The sequence below is a fragment of the Falco peregrinus genome, chromosome 6 (assembly GCF_023634155.1).
Source record: "Falco peregrinus isolate bFalPer1 chromosome 6, bFalPer1.pri, whole genome shotgun sequence".
Lineage (NCBI taxonomy): Eukaryota > Metazoa > Chordata > Aves > Falconiformes > Falconidae > Falco > Falco peregrinus.
The window spans coordinates 23,046,244-23,059,438 of NC_073726.1; the positions used below are offsets into that span (position 1 = coordinate 23,046,244).

The 13,195-nt window shown below is 46.7% G+C and overlaps 1 protein-coding gene across 1 annotated transcript in view; it reads right to left on the reverse strand.

Annotated features, from left to right (window-relative positions):
* Positions 1-13,195, reverse strand: part of LOC101923239 (collagen alpha-1(VII) chain-like) — a 116,318-nt gene that overhangs the window by 58,912 nt on the left and 44,211 nt on the right. Inside the window, exons 29-43 of the mRNA XM_055807686.1 lie at positions 13,111-13,137; positions 12,032-12,076; positions 11,229-11,297; positions 11,017-11,112; positions 10,318-10,344; positions 10,098-10,151; positions 8,664-8,735; positions 8,005-8,064; positions 7,770-7,805; positions 4,658-4,693; positions 3,685-3,720; positions 3,366-3,401; positions 2,440-2,472; positions 1,000-1,071; positions 165-224 (exon numbers count right to left, since the gene is read on the reverse strand). Of these exons, the coding sequence (XP_055663661.1) occupies positions 165-224; positions 1,000-1,071; positions 2,440-2,472; positions 3,366-3,401; positions 3,685-3,720; positions 4,658-4,693; positions 7,770-7,805; positions 8,005-8,064; positions 8,664-8,735; positions 10,098-10,151; positions 10,318-10,344; positions 11,017-11,112; positions 11,229-11,297; positions 12,032-12,076; positions 13,111-13,137 (759 nt within the window). The remainder of the gene's footprint in view (positions 1-164; positions 225-999; positions 1,072-2,439; positions 2,473-3,365; positions 3,402-3,684; positions 3,721-4,657; positions 4,694-7,769; positions 7,806-8,004; positions 8,065-8,663; positions 8,736-10,097; positions 10,152-10,317; positions 10,345-11,016; positions 11,113-11,228; positions 11,298-12,031; positions 12,077-13,110; positions 13,138-13,195) is intronic.

A 13,195-nucleotide genomic window follows, 5' to 3' on the forward strand; every position in this document is an offset into this window, starting at 1 on the left:
AGGGTGACAGCCCGAGTCCTTGTCACCACCCCGTATTAATTTCCCCAAGGGTGAAGGCCAGTAAATTCACATGCATGGAGGTGATAGAGAGATTTTGTCTCTGAACCTCCTGATTTGCCTCCTTAGCCCTCCCCTTTCCACATACAGTGTACGGCCCCACTCACCCTATCGCCTGGGTCTCCCTTTAGCCCAGGTTGACCAGGAATGCCGAAACCTGGACATCCCTGCAAAAATCAATGATGATGTGCATCTCAGTGTAACGCTTGGGGAGCAGGAGCTTTCCTCTCTGCAACTCTACATACAACAGAGAGACAGCTAGGACAAACTCTGTGCTGGTACTACCTCTCAGTTTGTCCTTATGGCCACCACAGAGATGCTGTTGTGGAGAGTCAACTTTCAGTAGAGTGCAGTCTGGGGAACCCAGCACATGCCTTGGTTTCCCCATCCTGATCTTGCAGATCTTGTCTGCAATGCTTCCATCACAATGCACAAGCTGTGGTGGCATAACCCTGCTCCGCTGATTATCTCACTATTGGGAACACATCTTATGCCATGCTTGCTGTTAGCAGTCTCCACCCCACCACCATTTCGCAGCCACCTCAAGGATCAGCCTACCTCCCACCCTTGCTGTAACCGGTGGGAGTTAGTTGCCAGTGCTGTGTTTGGTGCTAAGCAAGATGCAGAGGGAGATATAATGTCTTGCCAGAACAGCTTTCAAGCTCAGGACATAAATTTCCACATTTGAAGCCAGCAGAAAAGGACGGAGAACGTCCTTGGCAGCTGGGTGAGCTGAGCATTAGTAACTGCCTCTCTCACTGACTTCCTTTCAAAGAGCTTTTGACTTCTACATGTGACAAGTCTCCCCTTGGCTTTCAGCATATGGGTGGTCCTTGTTAGCATGACGTGGGAAGGAATTCCATCTGCCTCAGAGTTTCCCTTGTGGACACAAACAAAATAAACCCAAAATAAAAGATGCGCTGAGAAAAGCAAGTGCATTACCTTCTCTCCTTTGTCTCCTTGTATTCCTTTGTCTCCTTGTGGTCCCAGGGCCCCTGTTGGTCCAGTGTCTCCCTTTGAAAAAAAGACATACCCAAAGCTTATAATATCATGCAGGAAGCCAAGCCCTGTTCATGTGGTTCCCTAGAACTGCATTTTGCACTTCTAATACACTCCGAAAACCATTCCCTTGCCAAAACCACCCAACCATCCACCTTTGGGTTTATAATGAAACTTTGCAGTATCTGGTCTTCTGTCATACAAAACTCATCACAGTAGTTACACCCTCTCCAGCCATGCAACTGCTGTATTGTAGAACACCATTTATAGTGTATGAGCAGGATAAAATTAAGATTTTTTTATTTCCCTGCAGATTGGCAATGAGCTATCAAGACAAAAAAATTGAGATATTCCAAGCCAATTCCAACATGGGGACACTGCAAGAGTCCCGGCCCGCCACCTAAATGCAGCCAGCCTAAAAGAAGAGAGACATTTTTGCTAAACAGTGTCAAGCAGTCTGCACAATAAGGCCAATAAAGGGAGGTGGCTCCAACATCCAAGCCCAGTGAAAAGGACAAAACCTGTTGTCTCTGTAGGGTGCAGGAGGTATGAAGCACTGCAGGGTATTTCACAAATGTCAGCTGTCAAAAAGCCAAGAGGAGTTAGTCCTGCAGTAAATACTTCTTACATAGATGAGGGAGATCTTTTATTTCTTTGCAGGTTGGCAGTGAGCTATCAATAATAATAATAATAATAATAATAATAATAATAATAATAGTAATAAAAAGATATTCCAGGCCACATTTCACCATGAGGCCACTGAAAAAGTGAACTGTAGCCACTGTGCTATAAAGTAGATGTACAATATGGACAATATAGTCAGGGAACAGCTCTGTCTCAGTGGTCTCCTTGGTATGAGAAATTCAGTTTTCTTCCGTCATGGGGAGGCCAAACACTGAGTCAGAGGCCTAAATGATGTGGGGAGATCTCCATCCATGGAGATGCTCAGCACACAAGACCCTGAGCAATGTGACTCAGCTTTGAAGTTGGCTCTGTTTTGAGTAGGAGGTGGGACTAGAGACTTCCAGAAGTCCCTTCCAGCCTCAGCTGTGCTTTGATTTTATGTCAATGCCTCCCTTGGCTGGATAGTAGCTTCTGTGCGTGGGCTGGATCTGCACTTCAGCAATCTCTCCCTTCTAAAACCAGCACATGGAAATCCCAAATCTCCCCCCAGACTAGGGCTAGAAAGAGAATGCTAGGTACAAAATGTTAATAAAAGCAAAAGAAATGCCAGCAGGGCAAGACTACTGCTACTTTTTCAACATCTCCTCTCCAGTCAATCACAAGGGAGATATGGTTCAGATGGTGAAACATGGTACGGCCTTCACTTTTTCAGCTGAAGATCTCATCTAAGTTTCAAGCAGTGCTAATTAATGGACTTACCCTGACACCTTTCTTGCCTGGAGGTCCCAAAATCTGAGGATAAAAAGAAATCACAGAAATGTCCTCTTATTTGGGAAAAAAGGATCTCCCTTTCAAAGGAGGGTCTATTCAAATCACCTTTTCCAAAGCAAAAGAATCTCAGCCTTGTTATGGGATAGGACCTGCACTGATGGTTAGAAAGGGCTACAAATCAGAATGGGCTACAAGCCAGAAAGAACCACAAGCCAAATCCCAAACCCAGTGAAGCTTGTGAGGAATCCCATCAGCTTCTGTAGGTTTTGGCTCTAGGTATGGAACTGAACGATCACACATGCAAGGTACTATTAGCAGAGAGCTGCTGTAGCCTTTGCTAACACACACCAAGGTGACCTTCAGACAGCAATGTCTCTGCTCATTCAAGCATCCTCCATAACACATCAGTCTGTCCTGGTGGTGGGCCTTAGTCCTTAATGCAATCTCCAGCTGCTCCCACACCATGTGCAGCAATGCCATGGGACATGCAGTGGTGGCCGCCACCAAGTTTTCTCCTTAGAGCTGCCCTAGCATTTAGAGAGATGTGAAGCAGCAGAGGGACATGCTGCTTCAGCAGGGACCAGAGCAGCCCCATCACGAATGAGGAGCTTGAGCACGGGGACAGGCCTGGAGCACAAGGCTTCAGTGGTGGGGAGGCTTTATTCTCATGTTTCCTGCACAGCAGTGAAGCTCCTTTGAGGAGACAGTGGGCAACTATCTTGCAGGGCTGGGAATACAAGAAGTGGAGCAAGGGAGCAGAAGACATAGTCGGCTGGAGGGTCAGGGAAAAGGTCCATTAGTTTTTCTTGCAGTTCAGTGGGACACATCTCTCTTGGTCCTCAGTCTACTGGCACCACTGGTGGTGATGCTGCATAGCTATAGGACAAGAAGGGCTGTAATCCACTCATAGTTACCCCCATAGCTGGAGCACCTGGGAATCCTGGGTTCCCCTGCAAGGCAAAAGGACGTAAAATGAACAATTTGGGGCAAAGAAAAATTTCTGCTCATTTTTTCCCCCTATCCATTCCTTAAAACAGCTCAAAACCCATCTCAGAAGCACAACAGCAAAACAGCATTCAAGTACATCCCTGCTGGCTTCACCTCTGCGTAAGCCGCCCCATAAACACACTCAACTGTACTTGCAAGAGCTGCACACATAGAACAAGTTGGGGAAAGCCGGGATACTCTCACCTGAGCTAGTCAAACATGTTGCTCTCTTACTGTTCGACTTACTTGGTCTCCCTTCTGCCCTGGAGGTCCTGGGAGTCCCTGCAAGACATCAAAAGAGGATTTCCACCAAAATGAAAAAAGATTCAGCACTTTCAATCCCTGCTGTAGTGAGAAGCTCTCAGCCAGACGGAGGGAGAAAGCTTTTCAGCCCAATTTTTCACTAACTACAAGACAGCTCTGCCAGACAGTTATGGGGTAAGAGAGGGAAATCCCCATGCTTATCTTGAACATGCCTGGTTGCCATCTACCAGAGATGAAGTGCAGAGCAGCAAGCTCTCAGCCCAGGAAAAGCTATTGAAGATGGTCCTTTGCAAGCAAGAGAAGGTATGGAGACGGCTATGAGATGAATGGGAGCCACCAGACAAGGTCAGTGCTTTGCCTAACCCCCAGCCCCAGGTCTCTGCTCAGAGCTGGAAGCTGCAAGTACACACACTCGCTGTGCTTGCAGGGCTGCTCCTGCAAGGTGCACTGGCTCGAGGAAGACTGACAGCGTATTTCCATTTTTCACTAGCTTTTCTTAGCAAAAATGCTGCTGTCTCTTTGATCTTTGAGGTTATAATCAAACACATGTGCAGAACAAGTGCAGCTGGGGGAGCTGTCAAAACCTGAAAGATAGCTCAATAAAAGCAAACTGTGAATACTCAGTATGGACCAGCAAAGAGTATTCAAAGTTTGTTTGTCAGTGTTTGCTAGCTGCAGACTGTCCCAGAGATTTACCATTTGTGCAAAGTCTAGTCCATGCATGACAGCACCTTCAACATCAGCAAGCTCCTGAACCTTGAAGTTACGGTGGCGTGGCATGCAGCTACGTGGCCCAGTTACATCTGGCCAGACTGGAAGAAGCCTTCGGGGGGGACCTCAAATTCCCTCCCTCTGGATCTCCAGTCAGATACCTCAACTGCTCTGTCCTGAGCCCCAAAACAGAGCCAGTGCTTCTTCCCCTCCTACTTTGCACTTCAGTGCTGGCCAGTCTCACCTTTTCCCCTTTATCACCACCTTGCCCTTTGTTACCCTGGAAAACAGAAGATGCTTTAGTTAAGACAAGGATCCACTGGCAGGGCAGGACGAGCCTGGAGGTTTGCACACTGCAGAAGAGCCTGCTAAGCACGTTTCCTCCACTGGAGATTGTGAAAGCAGGGAGGAAAGCAAGTAAAAAAAATACATTTTTTTACATGTATTTCATATATGGCACATAGCGTGTTATATATGTAGTCCATGAATTGATAGATATTGTATATTGCATATTAATTACCAGTATAGTATATATAATATATTGCTATCTTGTATAATCAAACATATTACTATACATACTTTTTTTATAATGCCTAATATTAAATTGCATATTTTTATAAAATTAAATATAGTTACTATATAGTTCTACCACAATAATCTGCTATATAACATATATAAATATTTATATATATATATGAACTACATATGAGAAGCTCAATGTAACCTGTCAATGTGCACTTGCAGCCCAGCAAGCCAACCAAACCCAGGGCTGCACCAAAAGCAGCGTGGTCAGCAGGTCCAGGGAGGGATTCTCCCCCTCTGCTCTGCTCTGGTGAGACCCCACCTGCAGCGCTGTGTCTGCTCTGGGGTCCCCAGCATAAGAAGGACACGGACCTGTTGAAGCAAGTCCAGAAGAGGCCACAAAGATGATTAGAGGACTGGAGCACCTCTCCTAGGCAGACAGGCTGGTAGAGCTGGGGCTGTTCAGCCTGGAGGAGAGAAGGCTCCAGGAAGACCTTAGGGCGGCCTTCCAGTACCTAAAGGGGGCTTATAAGAGAGATGGGGACAGACTTTTTAGTAGGGCTTGTAGTGACAGGACAAGGGGGAATGGTTTTAAAGTAAAAGAGGACAGAGCTAGACTAGATATTAGGAAGAAATTCTTCACTGTGAGGGTGGTGAGGCACTGGCACAGGTTGCCCAGAGCAGCTGTGGGTGCCCCATCCCTGGAAGTGTTCAAGGCCAGGTTGGATGGGGCTTGGAGCAACCTGGTCTAGTGGAAGGTGTCCCTGCCCCTGGCAGGGGGCTGGAACTAGATGGTCTTTAAGGTCCAATCCAACCTAAACCATCCTATCATTCTATGATTCTATAATACAATATATATACATTACTATATATATAGATGGACTATCCTGAGCTTGATCAGACTCTTTCCTCCCAAGGAGCTTGAGAACTGAAGATGAGACAGTCTTCTGGAAAAAATTGAGGGTTTACAGCATAGATAATGCGCAGGTCAGGGGTTGCAGGGTAGGTCCAGGCTTAGCTCAGAGGCTGAGCGTAACCAAGATAGCAAAGTGAGATGTTGGTCGAGGGCCCAGTTACTATGGGTTCTACATTTACTTTTTTTTTTAATCTTAATTTTTAAAACTTTGTTGTGATTTGATTAATTTGGAGGCACACCCTTGGCCCAATCAATTCTTCTTCCCTAGGTGGTCCTGGTTCACTCTAAATGAAAATGAGCAGCTGTGATTGCCTCCTGCACCTTCTGCTGTCAACTCAGAAAGAGCTCATAAACATCAACAGTCACCTCACCAGTAAGCACCCCGCCAGATTTTGCTCTTTCTCCCCATTGCTTTGCATCAGCAGTCCGTGAAACACCCACCCACAGACCCATATTCGTGTGTATCAAGACTGGGCAAGTCAAGGAGGTCTTTACTCTCGTGAAGAGCAAGACATAAGCAGCAAACCTGCTGTTACATTTGCAAAGACTTTACAGATTTAAGATCCTTTTTTATTTTATGAAATTAAAAAGCACCACTGTAAAGGGAAGCAAACTACTTTGTTTCATGCTGAATGAAATGTTTCCTTTGATATTAATTTTTCCTTCATTTTCTATCTATTTGAAGTATGAAAATAATTTATTTTGGGCTCAACATGGACATTTTTTGAGCTTTAACAGACATGAAATAAATCAGTGACGCAGATCCATTTGGCCTTCAGCAGTTAACTCAAAGAGTATATCCTGAGTTACCTGCAGAAGAGGGTATGCAGAGGGCCATACAACCCAATCCTAAGTGGTTGCTCCTCCAAGAGCTGTAACAACTTGGGACCATGCTGAGTTTCCTTACCACCTAAACCCACACCTGGCACTCCCCATACCAGGGAAAATTCAGACTTCCTGAGCCTTTCTCTGGTGTCAAACTTCAACATGAGCTCAAGCCAGGTACTTCAGGAAGAGGCAAACATCCACTCAAACCTGAATTGAGAAGCATTTCTCCTGGCTTAGGAGAAAGTCTCGTCCTCCTACAGCAGTCATCCCTGTATATGCCAAGATCAGCTGATTCCTCCTGCACTTGCAGCTTCCCAGGTATTTTGTCACATGGAGAACCTGGAGTTGAACTCCCACATCTCCAAGAGTAGTGAGAGCTGGGAGGCATGCAGCAGTATGCAAGAAAATCTTCCTGTCTGCCATGAGTCCCTTCCCGACTAGTCCTTGCCATCCATCATCTTCCCTGGGTTCATTGCAGAGTTGCCAGATTTGGACTGGAGCTACATTTGTCTGGTTCCTTTCCTCTGGCAGCACCAAGAGGCCAAAACTGTTCCCCACCACTGACCCCAGGCTCCTAAGCAAGGTGAGAGAATTGGTCAAGTCAAGGTTTCCTTCTCCCCCAACAGAAAGATGGGCATTTTCAGAAGAAAAGTTAAACTTCAGGATGGGCTGTGTCACCTCTCACAGGGCTGGTCCTTCTCTGCTGGGAACTTAGGAGTGAATGTGGGTCTGGAAGGTTCAGAGGAAGGTGTCCAAAATGCACATATGAGACAATCTGTTCCTTACATCTTCCTCTCAAAACACATCTAATGTGAACTTCTACAGTTCTGCAGAGTCTCACTGGCCAGAAAAATGCCTTTTATTATTTTATTAGAATATCACAACTTGCTACCATTCTAGGTCTCTGCAGCACCCTGCAGGAATGACTTCCACAGGCCAGTGGCTGCTGATGTGTAAAATTATTCCCTTTCATTGCTTTTGAGTAAGAGGTCAACATTTCCACAGCCTATGGTGATGGTTAGAGCTAGATGCTTTCCTTGGCATCCGAGTACCAGGCACAGGGACTCAGGTTCAGCGTTTCAGTACCCACCTTTGGTCCTGGTGCTCCTGGAGGTCCCATCACCCCCTTGAAAAAACCAGAAGAAACAGTGAAAGCTCAGACTTTAAAACCCAGTGTCTTCCCTTCTCTCACCCTTTCCAGTTGTAACCATAGGATGTGCCCTCCAGGGAAAACCACGATGGCAGGTATTGGAGGAGTGTCTGGAGACACTGAACCCTCCAAGGAGATTTTAGCTGCAAATCTCAACACAAAATTGCCATCCTACCTGCTCTCCTTCTTCGCCTTTCAAGCCAGCAGTGCCGGGAATGCCAGTTCCTGCCATTCCCTGCAAGGTAAGCAGAGCATTGCACTCAGGGAACCTGGTCCTCAAAGATGCAGAGCATGACATGTCCCACCTGGATACCTGCTTCAGAGATCTACTCTTAGCCACCCTGCAAAGCAGGAAGGGAGGGATTTGCTGTGTAAACATTTGGCTGAGACATATGTCTGATCAGTAACCTTCAAGCAAGGTACAAACAACAACTTGGACGAGACAATTACAAACAAGGGTCTGTAGGTGTTTTCAGTGGCCATTAGAAGCAGGGTGGGGGGTTCAATGAAGCAGCCCTATCCAAGGGACAGGGAGCATGCAGGGCTCGAGCCGTATTTGGGAGGAAACATTGCTCTCACCAGCAGGAACTGCAGAGGAGACCTTCTGCTGGGTAGAAACAAGAGGACTGTGAGGAAAAATGGACTTGGATGGAGATGAAGCATCTATTCTACTATGCAGAAAATCAAACCCAGACAAGCAGGGAGTGAAGGGGAATGGTGGGAGATCCTGAAGTATCTCCCCACATGTCTATCCTGCTATTACTTTCTCTCAGCTGTTCTCAGCTCCCCCTTGGACTGATGGATTCCACAAGCATCTGATGTGAGAGTAATGACCTTTTCTCCCCTTGGTCCAGGCAGTCCAGGAACACCATGTAGCCCTACAGGGCCTGGCAAGCCAGGTTTCCCCTGAAAAGTAAGATACATCATCAATTCTTTTTCTTTCAAACTGTTTGTTACCCATCGTACTAAAGAAAAGTTCTATTTTTAAATCTGTAGAAACCCAAGCAGAGGAATATATATCCTGATGTGCCTATCTTAACAGCTGCTTTGCAACTGAGGATTTATAGAGATACCTATGTATTCCCAAATTTCCTTTTCACCCACAAATAAGATATGAATCACTGGCTTTACTCAGGAAGAGAAAGTAAAGATGTGTTTGCTTGTTACATGGGAAGAAAAAGCCTGGGTACCCATGTCGATCTGGCAGTGGCTGTTTTCTGCAGTGGCTCTTCATGGCTGTGTTGCTGTGAAAAGGTGACCATAGTGATGCTTGCTGGTGTAGAAATGGTGAAGACTGACATATGGAAATGGCTGGTCTGTGGGATATAACTTTACAGTATGGCAAAGGTAACAAAAAAAAAAAAAAGCCCATGTATCATAAAGGACAGTAACAGGCACCTTGGGAAGGATGCAAGAACAGGGCATGCATATAGTCTCTCAGTAATCTTTCAGGTTTGAGCCATTTGTAATGCAGGGACTTCCCAAACCCAGCTTGGATTCTTTTATTCCTAGTAGTCCCCCATGGACATTTTTTTCTTCTCTTATCTCCCCTTGAACTCAAAATTCCTACACCCCAAACACCCTTGTGGGACTTTTATGAAGAAGTGGCTCTTTGCTTTGAATCTGCTTCCAGCTCAGCCTGTTTACTGTCCCACACTTTTTGATCCACCTTCTTGCCCGCCCCTGGACCTGCCCCAGTTGTTCTCTGTCCTCCTGGGACCAGGGGAGTGGGATGTGGGAAGAAGAAGGGTTGCACTCAGCTGCTCCATGGGTGAAGGAGACAGAGGGGTCTCAAGGGTGAATCACTGTTGCTTTGGAGTAGTCTTCATGAGGTGACATTTACTATCACCTGCCAACATAACTGACTACACCAGAGGGTTTATCATCAGGGCAAGCACCATGATGGACGCACTTCTCACAGCTTTGCTCCATGCCATGAGGTAGAGGCATGCCCTTGCTTTTGGCAAAATGAATGGCTGTTATCCCGTGTCTTTGATGGCCTTTTAACATTTTCCTTGTGGCAATTCCTGAGTGACAGGTCAACAGAATGAAGCTGACAAAGTGAGAAATGCTTAATTGGCCCTGTTTAATCTGCCTACCCTTGTCAACAGAGTGAGGCATCCCAAAGTGGTGGCTGATGAGAACTGGCAGTAGACATTGTCCCTCTACACCCAGTCCATGTGGCAGAAGGCATCTCAAGGCCAATGGCCCATTCCCACCGTGGCCAGAAGCTCTTCCTCAGCAACTGGCCATTGGTGGACCACTCACCGGCTCTCCCATGCCTCCTCTGTCACCCTTGAGGCCATTCCTTCCACGAGGGCCCTGCATGAAGCACAGGGAAGTCTTACTGCATGTCCCGGCAGACCTTTATGGGTCTTGATGGACATCTGGTAAGTAGGGAAACCAGAGCTATTGGGCAGCTTAGAAATAAAAATAAAAAAAGGCTTCTCATCACATGCAAAAGTGAAAGCCAATCTCAGGTACTTACCCTGATACCTGAATCCCCTGGTTCACCCTGAAACACAAAGGACAAGGAGAGTTACCATAGGGTGGTAATTAGAGAAAGGGTCCTCTCTAAACCTAGTCCCAGCAAAAAGCTCCTGCAGGCTGAAAAGCCCAGAGGACCAAAACTCCCACCCCCAAGGGAAGACAGAGCTTTAGTAGAGGTGTCTGCTGTCTTGCATGCTCCAGGCACCTCAGCCCGAAATATCTGGTGTCAACCCCCCCACCTTAGGGTAGAGGAGGGGGATTTAGGTCTCTTGATGTCTGCTGAGACTTTTTGACCTACCCACAATGCAAGGAGACATTTGGTGAGAACCATCAGTCCAGTTTTGCCTGTGTACAGCACAAGTGATCCTGTGAATTTCACTCTAGCTGCTGAACAGCCCTCCTAGGGACCTGGAGCTGGAAAAGTCTTAGAGGCCACTGAACCTACTCCCATGTCAGACAAGGCTGACTGTAACCTTTTCAATCACCTGTTCCCACTGCATTGAAGAGCAGGGCCCCTGATGACAGGAACATTTTGCAGACTGCCTCCTTCTATGCCTCAATGGGAGAATCCCATGATGGAGAGAAGATGTGTGCTCCCAGGGCCCCAGAATGAAGAGCATCCAGAGACTGTGGACTATGCCGGGTCTCCTCTTTCTGTGGTATATCACAGAACCATGCTTCAAATAACCATGCTTACCTTGATGGAGATCCCTGGTGGCCCCTGTGGCCCTGGTAAACCTGGTAAACCGGGTGGTCCTGCTACCCCAGGAACGCCCGGCTGCCCTTTCTGTCCCTGCAACAATGAAAACCAGGAAAGGGAGTGATGTGGGCTCTCTCCCAGTTCCCTTCACCTCTCTACCAGCCCTTGAGAGGCTGAAGGGTCCACCATACGTGGGGTATGATACTCACAGTGGGACCAGGCTGCCCAGTTTGGCCAGGAATCACCTCCACTCCTCCCAGCACATAGCCTGGTTCGCCCTGTGCACAAAGGGAGCAGGGGACACACTCAGCTGCGCTGGGAGGTCTGGGTGCAGACTGGCAGTTTCATGACTTAGGAGCAATTTCAGGATCAGTGTAAGTAACTTTAAAAGCAAACAGCTCCTCCCTGCACCGCAAACCCAAACCACCTGCTTGCTGCAACTCTTTTTCAGGTATCAGAAACCACATGGCCATATCCATGAGCTTTGCTTACTGTCATGGAAGAAAATTAATCAGGGGAAAAAGGGTTGGCTTTCAGCAGGATCTGTTCCCTGATCTTTAGCCATACAGACGACTTAGGTGGATGCAAGGAAGGGGGAGGAACGGGCATTGGGGGATGAAGGAAGGACAATAGAATGGTTCCTGGGATCTGCCCACAACTGATCTTGAAGCCTTACCTTTTTGTGTCTTAAATGTATTCAAACAAGCTTGTTCATAGTGGAAACTCAGAAAGGCAGAATGATCCAACTAAGTGCTACCTCCTTCTGCAAATAACCAACTGATATGTGCCAAGGGCCTGTGATAAGGACTGAGAACTTTTCTCCATAAACACATTAGATTCCTTCTAGCAAAGCTGAAGGACCACTCCCCAGGCTGAAGACTAGCAGTGTGGCACTAGTTATGTGTAGCTCAGAAGTTCATATTCACCAAAGGTCACTGTGCAAATGCTTAGATATTAAAGATCAGAGCAATACAAAAGCTTTCTCCCAGTGAAACCCAGGAATGAAACTCACTCTGTCTCCTTTTGGCCCCACTGGTCCTGGATAGCCAGGAGATCCCTGGAATGAAAAATAAACCTTGCAGCAAAGCACCCACAAGACCACAGACCTGTCTCTAATAAAATCTGAAATCTCATTCATTCTTAAAGTGGTCATGAAAATAGGTTTTGGTCCCAATATCGAGGGGAGCATCAGCTGGAAGATGGGACCTGAACCAAGCCCAAAAGATGGAGTTAAGTTCAAGATGGTGCCACTGAAATGTTGCTTCTGCACAAGAGCTGGCTGTTTACACCATGTTGCAGCCAACAGAGGTCAGGGACTTAGTTCAATTACACATACACTGGTGTCTTGTGCCATTTGTGATGCTTTCTGATACCTCCCTGACCTCCAGCTCTTACTTCACAAGTGTTCTTCAAGACCCATATTTTATCAGCCCTTGATGGTTGCCTTGGAAATCCTAGGGCATCTCAAATGACCTGGGCACCTTGGTATGTGTACCTTCTCAATACAGCTCTCAGGGCCAAGGGGGATTTATCTGGTCAAATACGGTCATTTTCCTACTAATAGAGCCCAGGTAAAAGCAGAGGAGGTACATTTTGTGACTTCTGATCTAGCGTGCAAAGCTGTGCCACCATCAATGACATCAACAGTGTAGAGCAATTAGTACAGCAAACACAAGGGCATACAAGGTTTGGCTGGCCTGGCAAGATGCATGTTTTCCAGGCAATGTTATGAAATGTTGCATGTTGTGTATGGGAAGTCTGTGAGCAAATGTTGCTGCTGGTGATTATGCAGTAGGACTGATACATATATAGCTGAAGGCAGAGTTCACAGTCTTTTTCTGGACAACTCTGGTTCACTGAGAGTTACTTGGTTAGAAATGTGCCCATGTTGTGTCGCATTATTTGCCAGTTCTCTGACCAGAAGGAAGACTCTTTAGAGCTATTTGGTGACATCAACAGCCCCTCATAAAGGCAAAATGGGTCACTTGGGCTTCCTGTTCTGCTCAGCACAATTGGCCTTTGAAAGGCTTGAAAAGCAAAGCTTTAGGGTCCCGCTGTACTGATTATCTTTGCTGCATTGAAAATACTTACAACACCACCTTGGATGCCAGGGAGACCCTGCAAAATGGGGAGGGGGGGGGCGGGGAGAGAGAAACAAGAGATATTTGAGAGACAG